We start from the raw sequence: 16,108 nt of genomic DNA, 5'->3' as shown, positions 1-16,108 counted from the left end.
CCAATGTCTTTGAAAAGTAATGGACTTTCCTGGGCAGTTGCTTAGCACACACAGGGAGATGGTCAATTTTATGGGCATGTTATTGAAGTTTTGCAGTTATATCACTGAAGGTGGTTGGATACAAAGATACACAACTGCTCATATTGGAAGCTGTGCATAAACATGTACATTTGAACAAACGTACACCAGGAAAAGGCTTTGGTGTAACATTAGCATACAGTTGCAGATGGATTTGTAAAGTTTTATTGTATTGTGAGATCACAGGACTCCCCCCCCTTCCCTTTCCTCCAAGTGTCCCTCTCCCCAAGAACACCCAAAGTTCTCTAAACCTCCAGAGCTTTAGGTATTGAATATTGTACTGTAAAAATGGATTTGTCTTTGGAGGTAGACATGCCCAGCAAGCCTACCTGGGCATGAAGGCTGTTATTGAACCATAGGTGCAAGCATGCCAAAACATCAAGTGCCTGCTGGCAATGTATGTCCACCCCTCATGAGTGTAATATCATGTGTTTGGAGGTGGGGCTGTTCCTGCTCTGGTGTCATCTGAAACGTAGAGGACATGTTTGGTTGCCAAACCAAACCTACACTGAATAACTATGAATGATGCAATTAGATGTAAACAGGGCAATTAATGCTTTGGGGTAATGGGTTCTCAACTGCAAAGTTTATTTCATATAAATGTTTTTCCATCTTTATATAGTGTATACTGCATGTCAAACAAAAATACAGTCAATTGTTTCCTAATATTTGCAGTTTACAAAAGTTTCAATAAGTCATTTTAAAACTTATTTCCTAAACCAATTATTTATCCATCTTCATTTGTACAAATACATGCTGCCTTAGTACACCACTGTTGCACACGGATACGGATATTATTTTTAAGATCAATCACAAGTTGCACAAGTTGATTGAAAATGTTAAGAGTTCAATAATGTTGTAGTCCACTTGAAAAAAAAATACATTTTTCCATAATAAATCTAGACTCTCTTCGGAATCTATTTCCCATTCACTTGAAAAGATATGTACTATACTGAAGAGGCTTCTAAGTGGCTTGCATCAATTCCTCTATGACAATCAACCTCCTGAGACTCACCCGGCCCATGTCAAATAAAGCTAGTTATAAATTGCTTGGTATTATATATTTTAAAGAGTGCAATGGCATATATCTGAAATTGATGAAAATAAAAAAAATTGTTCACCAAGTTTGAAATCAAGACTTTTAAAGGTTAGCTAGCAAGAGTTTATTATTGTTTAAACTGTATATGTTTCTTTCATTGTCTCAGAATGGAACATTATATTTATTCATATCATGTTCTCTTAAGGCATATTTGAGCAAAAAATGTGTAGCTGATCATCGTACAATGTATAGCAACATACCGACAAAACATTTCTCAGAACCTCTAATACATTTTTATATATGTGTTGCATTTCTTGAGCATCACCACAAAGCTAATACATACAATGGTTAAGACTTTATATGAACACAGGAATGTGTCAGACCACTGTATTTTCACGGTATAACATATTGGACAGATAAGCATGGTATACAGGTTAACCGTTTCCTCCCTTAGTTATCAATATATCATAAGTTCTGAAACGCGCTTAAAACTAATACTTTTTACACTTTATAATTTTAAAGAATGAAAATACTTATTATATAAAATGTATGTACCACATACTTATCATTTTCAGATGTATTTATTGCATTGTCCAACTGACTTTGTAGGAATGCTGCTTCTCTGTTTAAAGTGGCACCAGTTGGTGTACGCCTGATATGATACCCAAAAAAAAAAAAAAGGAAAAAAATAAGTAACGATCAAGTTGGTACTTTTCAGTTTTAAATTAATTAAAAAATGAAACCTATGTTGCTATGTTATAATATAAGCAATTTTTATAAAAGCGTACATATGTTATAGAGCACGGGTTCTCAACGCTGGTCCTCAGGACCCCACACAGTGCATGTTTTGCAGGTCTCCTCACAGAATCATTTGAAATAATTAGCTCCAACTGTAGATCTTTTAAAATGTATTAGTCAGTAATGAGTGCACCTGTCGGGTGACCTGGAAAACGAGAACTGTGTGGGGTTCTGTGGACAGAGTTTGAAAACCACTGTTATAGAGCTATGTACAATTATGATAAAAAGATGACTGTATCTACTGTGTAAGTAAGCAATTAGATTGGGGGTAGGTTTGGACTGGGAGGTTATGGTAATGCTGTGGAAGGAGATAGTGTTAATTCCCTACTACAGTGGAATAGGCTCAGAATGGGTTGTTATGACTGGGCTTAGAGTAGTAGGGGTTACAGTTTGTCTGTATGGGGGTTAATAGTTAAAATGCTGTGCTGAAGTAGGGAGAAAGGGATCTTAATTTCCTTCCATAATGAAAGCTTATATGTTCAAACATTTTTATGTTATCAAAGGAATTAGACAAATACATGCCTTTAAATACACTTTAAAAATAAGTATTACACTTAAAAAAGGCAAGACTTGCAAAATATCTGTTTAAACCGTAAGCATGCAAGGTGTAAGGGCACTCCCTCCCCCCCTTTCCTCGAAAAGAGAGACATAGCCTCATGGAGTGGGGGCCATGACTTCAATGATTATGGTATAAGGTGCGACAGTAGGGATTCCGATGGTCGTTTCTCCAACATTGGAATCACAACTCTCAGGAGCCAGACAGGGTGCCGAGCACATTCAAGCCCTTACAGGCTCACTGCGCTTGTCACGTTGTGTGCTTGGTGGTGAGCACTATTCTATTCTCCCTCTATGGGATCAAGGAGTTCTGCAAGGGAAAATGGGCTTTGTAAGTCGGGATCCCGATAGTCAGGAATCCAATGTCGGAAAAAACCCCATCGGAATTCTGATTGACGGTGAGTCATCCGACACCCGACTTCAAGATTACCACTGTGAATAGCATAGTGGCATATCTGGTGCTGTCTGAGTGATAATCGCTATAAAAAATATATTATAAAGTGAGTAGCAATGATTTCACCAGATAAATGTCTTAGCATCATACATACATACACACATTTGATAAGAGATTGTTAGTGGGATTTTAGTCTGTTGCTGTACTTGTGTTTGTTTATATGTTGGTATTATATTTAGTAACAATTTCATATATAGCCAACAAATTTAGTTGTGCTTTTCAAATGGAAACTATGACATGCCTGGCCGACCTGTGGCTCTCTGTCTGTTTTAAAACTGCACATGAAAAAAAAGGGGGTCACTAAGATGACCACAAGAAAACATACAAAAGTTTTTTGGGGCACACTTTGTAGATAAGATAAATGTAGAGCGAATATAATAAAATTGAACTTTTATTCAAATGTTAAGCTAAAATGAAGACGCGTCAAATTACATATAAACACATAACAAAAAAATGACAATCACGTATCATAACAATAATGCAGTCACAATGTTGTGATACCAGAAAAAAAATCACAAAAGTGAGCGAAATATTAATTGAATGATTACTACCGCCTATGATAACAATTATTGATAGCGTGGTGGTGATAATGCACCATAACACGGACATTTTTTTATATAGTGGTAGTTCTAGATAAGTGACGCATGATACTGTCAACCCAGAGTCCTTGATATATGAGTAGATGACTATTCATCTTGAATATGTATGGCGATCCTCTGGATAGTGGTGTCCCCAGTGATGGGTACTTGGTTCCAAAGAAATGGTGAAGGGATAAGAGGAGCTCCTTGACCTGACAGAATGTGCTTCTATTGTTTAAGTGAATTACAACACTGGGTATTCCCTGTAGATCTGCTCAACAGGAACTAATCTGGCCAATCACTGCTTAGCTGCTGAGTTCGGAATGGGATCAGGTGGCCCAGTGATGTATGGTGGTAATATTACTTGAGATGAGAGGGCACTAGATTATTTTACAAGGGCTGAGATGTGCTTTTGCTTTCTGTTGCACATATACTGAGCCTCCCTGTTACCTGAGGGAATTGCGGGGTGGTCAAGTACAGTACAGCAGATGAGAGAGCATTGAATAGTAAGTAAGGATAAGGTGGGTGGGTATAATTGGACCCTCCTTCTGCATTTACTGTAAGTGGCAGCTTGGTGGAGGACAAGTGTGAATATAAGCAGTGTTATTTATAATAGTAATAAGTGTCCCTACTGTGGATGGGGTTGGGAAGCCTGCCTAACATGTGGGTGCATTTGTACCTGACCGGAAGAGTGGTGTGTCTGATTGCGGCTGGGGAGCATGGCACACGCAATCAGTGAGATGGAAGTTGCCGCTGCGGTTATGAAGCCGGGAACATATGCCGGTATTTGCCTGTGGAGCACCGCACCTGCGAGTAGAAGTGCAGGAGCCGCTGCCGGAGGATGAGCACCAGGACAGGATGGGAGAGAGGTGTGTCAGAGGCGTCAGTTGACACGTGTTTCGCCGGGGCTTTGTCAAAGTAAAACTAGACATCTCAGTATGCCCTGTATATTCAGTAATAACAAAATTATTGCAGGGCATGCTGGGACTTGTAGTTGCACAACAGTTGGAGAGCTACAGGTTGGTCAAGCCTGAACTATGATGAAACAAAACTGGGTAATACCAGTCATAGAGGTATAAATGCCTAACAAGCTAACAATCTATAGTGAAATAGGCATTGATGCACAAGGGTAGGCGGTATTCATTGCATAATGGTCCATCAGACCAAATGTTCCCGGTGGGTTGTATAATATGGTCACATAGCAATGTTGGCCAAGGATCAGGAGGATGGGAAAGTGAAGAAAGAGAAAACGTGAGGATATGTGTGGCTGTACATTTGGGATGCAATTGGATACCAAAGTTTGTGTGTCATGATCTGGGAAACTAAACATTCATTCCTACCTTTAATGTGTCTCTCCAGAATGGCACTGTGCTTCAAGTTTGGATATCATCCATGCTATTTGCATGCTGAATGGAGCACAGGGCTCCCACAGTCTCTCCAGAAGTCACATGGCACCACTAATGCTGCGACTTTACAGTGTAATCTTCCTGCCATTATGGATGTCAGTCTCAGCTCTCTGCAGCCTTCTGTGCTGCCACTAGTACCACAAGCATTTCTGTTACAAAACAGTTTTTCTCCAGAATCCAAACATGGGCGCAGCCATGTTTGGTAGTATCACACGAGCCTCCACTGCCAATCCTCTGCGTAATATGCTCCAGTTGACTGCCTCAGCCTATCACCACTCACTGTCTGCTCTAAGAACGCTGGAAAAGCACTCCCAAATGGCCAGTGCTATTATTGTCTTAGTCCTAGCAGCATCCAGGTTGCTCAGCTCCTGTATATATCCTTTTAGAGACCGGTACCAATTCCAGCTTGCAGTACCGCCTGGCTCTATCAATGTTCCACCATCAATCCTACTCCATCGGTGTTCTACCATCGATTTTGTTACCCTCAGTGTTTCACCGTCAATCCTGCTCAATTGGTGTTCCGCCATGGAACCTTCTTTATCGGTGTTCCACCATTGTTCCTACTATCATCGGTGTTTCACCATCGATCCTGCTCCATTGGTGTACCACCATTGATCCTACTAACATTGGTGTTTCACCATCAATCCTGCTCCATCTGTGTTTGACCATTGACCCTACTACCATCTATGTTCCACCATCAATCCTGCTCATCAATGTACCACCATCTATTCTACCATTGGTATTCCACTATTGATCCGGCTCATAGGTGTTCCACCATCAATCGTGCTCATCGTGTCTTATCATCAATCCTATTGCACCATTGGTATCTTTATGGTTATCTCTGGTCAGTTACACTTCTCCATCTTCTGTTGAGTCTACATGCTATTTGCTATCTGCGTCCTTAGGACTTCACCAGCAAGCTATCACTGGATCCTCTGTGATTGTTCACCATCTATGCTCATTACCAACCTCAGCATCATTTACTGATTCTCTGTTCCATTGAGTACCATTACTACACTACCTGTGATACCAGTATTGTGTGCTTCAGTTGGGTTTACCCAACTCCTGCATTTAAGTCTAATCACCACCTGACACTGTGTGTTATCATATTGACTGCTTGCCTTAATAAAGACTTATTTTATTCAAATAATTCCAGTCACGCATTTGAGCTCACTCTCATAAGTTATGGTCTATGTCTACAAACTCCATTAGACCTTAAAGGTTCATTCACACACTGGCCCCTACGCCTGAGTCCTCACAAGATCAGTTCCAGACCTCAGGCGTGACATTCAGTATGAAGGTTAATTGGCCAGTTCCAAATATGATAAGCTGCCTGAAGAGGTAAGTTTGCAGGGAACGGTTTGAAGGTTTGGAGACCAGAGTCTTATTGTGTGTGGGAAGTCATTGCACAGAATGGGTGCATCCTAAAGAAAGTCATTTAACCATACAATAATAGCATTGAAGAGAGACATAGATTTTGTGAAGAGCGAAGAGGCTGTGCTAGAAGATACTTTGATATAAAAGAGATGAATATTGGTAAAGTTTGGTTAATGGCCTTGTTTATGGTAAAAGTTTGGTACCTATATGTTAGTTGGGCGCCCACTAAGCTATTTGCTTAGTTTTCCGCATCCCCGCGCGGGTGTCGCTGCGCTCGCCACACTATATAATATCAACTCCATGCCGACATGTATAGTTGGGGTATAAGTGTACTAACTATAGTGGGCGCCCAACTAACATAAGTACTGTATCTTATGTTGAATATGGTACCACACTGGTAACCTGCGAGCCCGTAGTAGGCTGATGACTACTCCCTCACTACGTGCAATTTGTTATCTGTACTTAGTTTTTGTTATTTATTTACTGTAATGTTGTGTCCCTGTCTGTTCCATTGTATGCCCTTTGTGCTGCGAAATAATAATAATAACCAATGCAGGGGCGGACAGAGTGTATCTGCAGAAGATTAAAGTTTATAAAGAAAGATTAGCCTTGCAGCATCATTAAAGATGGACTGTAGTGGTGACAGTTTCTTTTTGGTAAAACCAGTAAGATTATTGCAATAATCAATGAGATGATAAGAGCATGGATTAGAGTTTTTGCAGTGTCTTGTGTAAACTATGGTCATATTTTGGATATGTTTTTTTGATGCAAGTAACATGTTCTGAGATGGTTTGAAATGATAATTCATACATTTACCCCGGTATCCCATCTTATGGCATTTTCTACCACTTGATTCCTGCTAAAATCTAAACACTTATTATCTGAGAACTTTCACAGAGTGAGTCGTTTTTTTTATGGTGCCTTGAGATGTTCTCAGGTGTGCCTCCAGGTTTGGGGGTGTCCACACCAGTTTACAAGCCACCACCAGTTCATCTGTTATTCACTGGTCTCTTCCTACTTCAGTCCTGTCTCTGTATCCTGGGCAAATGACACAACCCATCTCTGATGTCAATGGATCCATATCTGGCTGCTGGCCCCTCCTCCTCTTGTGATTCACTGGACTAATGGTTGTGTTAGGGAAGTACACATGGCTCAAAGGAGGAGTTGTAGAAGAGAGGCCAGGGAGTGTGCTCCATAGTACTCCGCCTCTATGTAAGTTTTGTGGTCATGGGACTACAGAGGAATGGGGGTCATGGTTTTTCTGCCAAGCACCTTTTCTCAGCCCTGTACATCTTCTACTGAATACAATCAATACAATTGAGAATATCTGGGTCTGTGGGGCCCCCTTAGGGAGGGGTTAGGAGCACATTGTGTCTTATACTGGCACAGACATTAACATTCCCAAATTGCTTAATGGATATCTTTCATGTGATGTATTAAACATATAAAGCTATCTACAGAATATTTTAAATATTTACACTATTAAATATGTAATTAAATGAATAATACTATCAGTATAATATATTAAATTTAACGCCATTTAAACTTTGGTAGTTTTGATTACATTTTATCGATCATACTTACAAAAAAGATAACTGTGAAGGTTGTGCCAAACATTTTTGTAAATCCAAAACGGTTTCATCACACACATTTATATCTTTTTCTAATGCCAGAATCTGCTGATTTGCATGCAAAGTTTTAGCAAAGTAACCTGTGAATTAACAAATATGTATTAATGTATATTAATAGCATAGGGGTGCAAGCATAGGGGGGTTTTGAGTACATAGAAACCATGTTGATAAACAGTGATAAGAGCTAATGCATAGGGGTGCAAGCTGAGAGGAGTTATTGAGTCCCCAGCACCCACAATGGTGGACAGTGATCAGTGCTCATGCATTCTGTGATTGATTCATAAATGGTGAAGTGGTCAATATGACACTTCTGTTAAAACCTGCTACTATAGATAATTGTATAATATACATACACCTATCATATAAACTGTGTGTGTTATAAAAAAAATAGATCTATTAAAAGGGTGGGAAGACCATCCATGCCAGGACCCCAATGTCATTCAGTTTGTGGCCCAGTTATATGGCCATCTAAGGCAGATTGCGCCACTCCTGAAATGGACAAAACCATGTACATTGCAGGTGGGGCAGATGTAACTTGTGCAGAGAGATTTAGATTTGGGTGAGTTATTTTGTTTCTGTGCAGTGAAAATACAGGCTGCTTTATTTTTACACTGCAATATAGATCTCACTTTGAAGTAAAACCCCACCCAAATCTAACTCTCTCTACACAAGTCACATCTGCCCCACCTGCAGTGCACATGGTTTTGTCCATTTGAGAAGGAATTTGCCTTTGCGAGTGAACCAGAATAAAGGACATAGTCTGTGCTGCTGCCCCACCCCTAGGGGTGCTATGGGTGTGTTACCCCCACAGTGTCATATGTTTAGCAAGTTTGGTGTAAATTGCTTCAGCCATTCCAGAGCTACAGGCAGGGACAATGGGATTATGAATAAACACGAGCACCTTTTTCTACAACAGGAGCACCCCATCATACCAGTCTTCTACTACCTTACCATAATACATAAAAACCAAACACATCCACCAGGGAGACCTATCATCTCGTGCATCAATTCCCTCACATCCAACTTAGCACAATATGCAGACAACTTCCTCCAAGGTCATGTCAAAACACTACCCTCATACATAAAAGACACCACAGACATTATCAACCACCTACAAACCATTCAATGGGAAACAGACTACTGGATCGCCACAAGCGACGTCACATCATTGTACACGGTCATAAATCACAACCAGGGTCTCGAAAGCACAAAACACTTCCTTGATAGAGACACAGAACTTCCACCGGAACAGGCCAACTTCATAATTGATACCATTGACTACATTCTGCACCACAGCTACACATGGTTTGACAACACATACTACCTACAGACCACTGGGACCGCTATGGGATCGAAAGTGGCGCCAAGCTATGCCAACCTGTTTATAGGCAAGTGGGAGGAGGACTATATACAGGCTGGGCATGGCTGGCGCGAGAATTTGATCCTATTGCGACGCTTCATCAACAACATTATTTTCATATGGAAGGGCACACTTGACTCATTAAATGAATTCACAAAGTACCTTAACACAAACAACAGAAACCTCACATTCACCACAAATATAAGTAAAACGTAAGTTCAATTTCTGGACCTGGACATCTACATAGAAGATAACACCATACACACTAGGACATACAGAAAAAATGTGGATGTCAATAGCTACATATTATACACCAGTGCACATCACAAACCCTGGTTGCAGAACATCCTCAAGGGACAATTCCGGCGCATCAGACGCAACTGCTCCAAAACAGAGGAATTCATAACACAAAGCACCGAACTCATGGGACAGTTCCATAACAAAATGTACGATCCGCACATAGTCAGCACTGCGCTCAAAGAAGTAACAGCACTAGATAGGTCCACTACACTACAAACTAAACCAAAACCCAACCCACTAAATAACAATGAAGTCACATTCATCACCACCTACAATAAATCAGCCAAACATTTCCATAACATACTTAGGAAACACTGGCACATTCTTCAACAGGACCCTGACCTCACACAAACAGTACCTGAGAGATTGAGAATAACCTACCGCAAAGCACCTGACATAAGAAAAAGACTGGTACATAACCACATAAAACCAACAACATTGACCCAGACCACCATTAGTCACACCACAGGCTTCCACTACTGTGGAAGATGCACAGGCTGCAACAACATGACAAGCAGGACCACAACGAAAATCCACTCATGGACATCCTCAACAATAGGTAAAATCACACAGCAAACTTCATGCGAACACACAGGGGTGATCTACCTTCTGAGATGCCTCTGTGGACTAGAATACAAAGGGAGGACTACACGCACACTGAAGAAACGGATATACGAGCACATTAGGAATATTTGCATAGGATATGAAAACCACAGCGTTTCTCTGCACTTTAAAAACAAACACAATAGCGACCCCAGGGATCTATTCTTCATGGGAATAGAAACCCCACAAAAAAACTGGAGAGGAGGTAACCATGTGGACACTCTCAACAAAAGAGAGCTTTTCGGATATATACAATTAAAACACTAACCCCAAGAGGACTCAACATTGACTTCCACAACAGCCACTTAGGCTGAACTTGGGCTCCTCACCCAATTGAATATGCACTTATGATATGTGTTTGAAAACGCTGTGAATTTACTGTCCCAAACTACACACACACCCTTACTTCATGTATAGTCTCATCTATAGGCTATACACCTACAAAATTACCATCAGGTCCCAACACCAGCACTGCACCCCCTAATACTAAGTTTGATTCTGGGGCGCGGAACCCCAAAAATGTTGGCATAGGCCAGTCACCCCAAGGCAGCACACAAGTGAAAAACTAAGCTAAAAGTGTATTATATACTTTGTGATGCAGAGGGGTGTAATTTTGATGTCAATTTTTTTTTTTCTCGCTGTGTTTTAATGGATTCGGCATGAAAAGCCGGCGGTCGGGATCCCGGCGTTCAAAATCCCGAACGCCGAAATCCCGACAAGGGGGGGGGACGTGGATCGCCCCCCTTACGGGCTCGGTGCCTCGCTACGCTCGGCACACTAATTTATTCTCCCTCCGAGGGTGTCGTGGACACCCACGGGGGGGGGGGGGAGAAAGTGTCGGGATTTCGGCGTTCGGGATTCCGGCGTCGGGATTTTGAACGCCAGGATTTAAACTGCATCCCGTTTTAATACGCTCATATGTGAAATTTCCCGATTTTCGTTTCTAAACTGTGGGTTTGTATAGATAACTGTTCGCTTTTATATATAAATGATGGAAAATTTCAAAATGGCATCAGTGTGTCAGCCTTATTACAGTAATTTAGGGGGAAATTTACTAAGAATACGAATGCAAAAAGTTGCATTCGTATTATTAATACGAATTAATACAACATCATACCTTGTATGCTTTGTCGTGTTCCGGAGGGGGATTTACAAAGCAGTCAAATACGACTGCTTTGTAACCCTCCGATGGCGTATTAATACGAATTAGTGTAGGCAGTCTGCACGGATCAGTCAGATCCGTGCAGGCTGCAGAGTGTAAATAAATAAATAAATAAAAAACGGCGTGGGGTCCACCCCACAGCCGCAACCAGCCCCAGGCTCCAGGTCCGGGGCTGGTTCCCAAAATACGGGGGTCAAAATGAGTAGGGGTCCCCCATATTTTAAGAACCAGCCCCAGGCCAAACCAGCTAGCAGGGTAATGCCACAGCCGGGGGGAGACTTTCTATACAAGTCCCCCCGGCCAAAGCATTAACCCCCTGACCGGTCAGCTTGGCCAGGGGCCCTGGGGGAGTGGGGACCCCCCAATAAAGGGGTCCCCCCCCTCCAGGACTTGCCTGACCAGGCTGAAGCCTGGTGCTGTCCTCGATGCCCCTGGGCGGTGGGCATCGAGCTGTGGAACTCATAGTTCCACATGAGTCCCAGTCCCAGACTTGGAGAACCACAAGTCCCAGCCTGCGGGGCATTAAAGGGCCCGCTGGGTCTTGTAGTTCCACAGTAAAAAAAATAGTTAAATAAACACACACTGACACACCATAAAAATAAAACTTTAATACATACATTACACACATACTGATACTTACCTATCTTGATCCCGTAGGTAGGTCCCAGGGTCTTGATCCGATGCCTTGTCCTGCTCCATGTCGGCGGTGGGCTCCATGTCGACGGTGTCTGTGTCAGCGGCGTCTGTCGGCATCCATCCGGGTCTAAAGAAATCCATGGGGGACCTGTGGAAGGAAATCCTACTCACCCAGATCCTCTGGTGAACATCCCGATATCTTCTCCATCTCCGCCGCCGGTACACGCTTGGAATGAGAGGCGCAGAGATGTTTCATCTTCCGCGCCTCTCATCCAAATGATTCTATTGGCCGCCTAGCGTGTACCGGCGGCGGAGATGGAGAAGAGGAGAAGATGTCGGGATGTTCGCCAGAGGACCTGGGTGAGTAGGATTTCCTACTACAGGTCCCCCATGGATTTCTTCGGACCCGGATGGACGCCAACAGACGCCGCCGACACTGACACCGTCGACATGGAGCCCACCGCCAACATGGAGCAGGACAAGGCACCGGATCAAGACCCTGGGACCTACGAACAGGATCAAGATAGGTAAGTATCAGCATGTGTGTAATGTATGTATTAAAGTTTTATTTTTATGGTGTGTGTTTATTTAACTATTTTTTTAACTGTGGAATTACAAGACCCAGCGGGCCTTTTAATGCCCCGCAGGCTGGGACTTGTGGTTCTCCAAGTCCCAGCTTGCAGGGTAGGCTTGCTGGGACTCATAGCTCCACAGTTAAAAACAATAGTTTATTCTATTTTTTACACTCAAATCAGCTCAATGCCCACCGCCCAGAGGCATCGAGGACAGCACCAGGCTTCAGCCTGGTCAGGTAAGTCCTGGAGGGGGGGACCCCTTTATTGGGGGGGTCCACACTCCCCCAGGGCCCCTGGACAGGCTGACCGGTCAGGGGGTTAATACTTTGGCCGGGGGGGACTTGTATAAAAAGTCTCCCCCCGGCTGTGGCATTACCCTGCTGGCTTGTTCTTAAAATACGAGGGACCCCTACTCATTTTGACCTCCGTATTTTGGGAACCAGCCCTGGACCTGGAGCCTGGGGCTGGTTGTTAAAAATCGGGGAACCCCTATTTGTCGGGTTTCCTCATTTTTAATTACCGGCCCCGGCTCTTGGTTTTTTTTATTTTTTAATTTTTTTTTCTATTTTTTTTTACACTAAAGCCTGCAAGGATCTGACTGATCCATGCAGGCTTAAAGCAAATACGACAGGAAAATAAGGTGTATTTTCCTATTTTCGTGGCTGTTTCACGCCAACTAGCAGCAGTATTATCAATTACGGCCGCTTAGTAAATCAGGAACCACCATTCTTTTGAATGGTGATTCCTGTCGTATTCTATCGATGGTGTAGACATTCGTATTTGTAAATACAAATACTAATGTCCCATCATTAAGAATACGAAAATACGTTTTTTTTGGCATAGTAAATGCCAAAAATAAGTATACACCAAAAAAAATTGTATTTTCGTATGAAAATACGTTTTTTTCCACGGATTTTTTTTAGTAAATTTTTTTTTGTAAATTTCCCCCTTAATATCAGATCTTAGCAGTTCAGCATATTCAAAACTAAGCTTTTTTTGGATAAAAACTGTCTATGTTTACAATAGTCTAATAAGAACAATTCAAGCATGCACTTAATACTATCATTCGATTCAAAAAGAGATGACTGCAATATCTTAATTTGCCCATAATGCAAACATAGATCTTGGTGCAAAACTGTATGCATACAACTTGTTCCCATGATATTTATAATTTGAAGTACAGTATCTTGCCCTTGCCTTGAGCTGTGAGATGTAGTTAAAGGTATTAACCCCTTCAGTGGGGCTGTGCCTCAGTGCCCAGTCTGGCAAGCCCGGAAAATTGTCGGGATTGCCACTGTTTGGAGCCGGGTTTGCCACTGTTCCCTCCCCTCTGCAGCGCTGCCTTCTCCCTCCCCTCTGCAGCGCTGCCTTCTCCCTCCTCCTTCCCCCTCCCCTCCGGATTTGTTATTGAAGTCCCCGGCGCCGGCTTTTGATAAGCCGGCTGCTGGGACAGGGACGCGGCAAGGGGGGCGCAGGTCCGGGCAGCCGCTGATTGACAGTGTAGCGCCGCCACCCAGACCCAGGGAGGTAGTGGTGTTTTTTTTTTAAGGGAGCACTCCCCATAAAAAAACTCGCCCAGTGGGGAGCGCTCCCAAAACAAAAAAAACACCACTGAAGGGGTTAAAATGCTAGTGCAGTACAAATAGGACTGACAAATGCAAGTTTATACATGCTCATTTTAGATGTCTTTTAGTTTGAATCTCACAGACCTGGAAGACATTAGCTGTGGGAAGTACATTTTGAAAGTACATAACGGATGTACTTTTTTGGGGTTAATGATGATGATTCCTCAACTTTGCTTCAGATACATTTTTAAGTTAAAGGTGAGCAGAAGCATCTTTTCTCATAAGTAGCCAGGTCCCGTTATGGATACATTTACAAATTATCTTTGCTAATTCTTAGAAATTGTTGTGACTTACGTTGCAAAAGTTCCTTATTATTATCCTTATTCTGTGATTCTTGTTCATTCTGAAATGCTGAAAAAAAATTACATACATTTTATATAGGCAAAATGGCACCCGTAAATTTGTAGTGAATGTACAGGTCCAGGGTCCTGAAATGTTAATGATATATATATATATATATATATATATATATATATTAGACGTGTTTTATTATGTATACATATATATGTATTAGATTGAGTACATTGAGTATTAGATTATTAGGCAATTTTAATATTGTCGCTATTGTTTGTTTTACAGGGGCGTCCCGATCTCCATGACAACCACCCGGAGATCCAGAGCGGCGAATGCTGTAGCAGGAACAGGTGACGCAGAGCGGAAGCTGGCAATTGAGAGGGAGTGAGAGTCCTGTTGGTTGCCGGGACAACCGCTCTGGTCACAGCGGGGGCGGGGGGGGCGTGATCACGGAAGGCGAAAGCCAGGAGAGCTAGGGGAGTGTGAGTCCCCTGGTATCCTTGGCAACGGCCGACTGGTGATGTCGCACTTCCGCCCTGCTACCTGCGTGTCAGAACAACATCCAGAGATCCGGGGGAGGTGGCCTGGTTGGCGGGATCGCCGGCAGGAGGGGGTAAGTTCAGAGGGGTATTTATTCTGCACTTGTTACACTTCAGAATCCGTGCAGATGGTGAAGTTTGCGGACGACACCGCTGTGGTTGGCCTGATAACAAATGACGATGAGGTAGCGTATAGGTCTGAGGTTTGCAGACTGTTTAAATGGAGTAGGCAAAACTGTTTGCACCTAAACACAAATAAGACCAAGGAGATGAGAATAGATTTCAGGCGAGGTTGTGGTAGGCCAATACTTCCCATTTTTATTGAGAATAAGCCTATTGAGGAGGTGCAGGTTTTTAAATTTTTGGGGCTACTCATTTCAAATGATCTTACGTGGTCTTTAAACTCTACCATGGTGGTTAAGAAGGCTCAGCAACGGCTTTTCTTTTTGAGAAAACTTAAGGCTGTATGCTCCGACATTAACACACTAACTAGATTCTATAGAGGCATTGTGGAGAGTGTCTTAACTTATGGAATCATAGTTTGGTTCGGGAGCTGTACCGTGGCTGAGAGGACCGCGTTAGATTGTGTGATTAAAATTGCAGGCAAAATTATAGGGGTGTCTTTACCATGCGCCCATGATCTATATAAAAATAGATTGCTAAAGAAGGCAAATTGTATTTTAGCAGATCCAAGCCATCCAGAATACAAGGCTTTTGAAGTTTTGCCATCACAAAAACGATATCGCAGTATTTCGGCACGTACAAAGCGTATGACAAATAGTTTCTTTCCCACTGCTGTTCGTATGCTAAATGCTGTAAAGTGACATGGGAATTGCCCTAAATGTTTTTTCTTTGTGTAGGTCCTTGTGTTTAAGTTTTGTTGACAGTGCATTGTTGTGATGTATTGTTAATAACAATAAAGTATTCTTATCTTATCTACACCGTATTGTTGTCCTGAGGAAGGGGTGAATTCCCCGAAACTGTAGACTAAGACTAATAAATTCTACATGCTTTTTCACGCTATTGGAAGTCTCAAGTGCCGCTGTGTTCTCCAGCATATCGTATCCCTGGCTTTCCGCCAGAACAAAGGGCAACTGA

General features: G+C 42.4%; 1 protein-coding gene across 1 annotated transcript in view; it reads right to left on the bottom strand.

Moving 5' to 3' along the window:
- C12H14orf39 (chromosome 12 C14orf39 homolog) overlaps positions 1–16,108 on the bottom strand; it is a 139,365-nt gene that overhangs the window by 108,244 nt on the left and 15,013 nt on the right. Inside the window, exons 3-5 of the mRNA XM_083166588.1 lie at positions 14,472–14,528; positions 7,870–7,996; positions 1,680–1,769 (exon numbers count right to left, since the gene is read on the bottom strand). Of these exons, the coding sequence (XP_083022714.1) occupies positions 1,680–1,769; positions 7,870–7,996; positions 14,472–14,528 (274 nt within the window). The remainder of the gene's footprint in view (positions 1–1,679; positions 1,770–7,869; positions 7,997–14,471; positions 14,529–16,108) is intronic.

The sequence above is a fragment of the Crinia signifera genome, chromosome 12 (genome assembly GCF_055691185.1).
Source record: "Crinia signifera chromosome 12, ASM5569118v1, whole genome shotgun sequence".
Lineage (NCBI taxonomy): Eukaryota > Metazoa > Chordata > Amphibia > Anura > Myobatrachidae > Crinia > Crinia signifera.
This window is presented reverse-complemented; position numbering and strand designations above follow the sequence as displayed.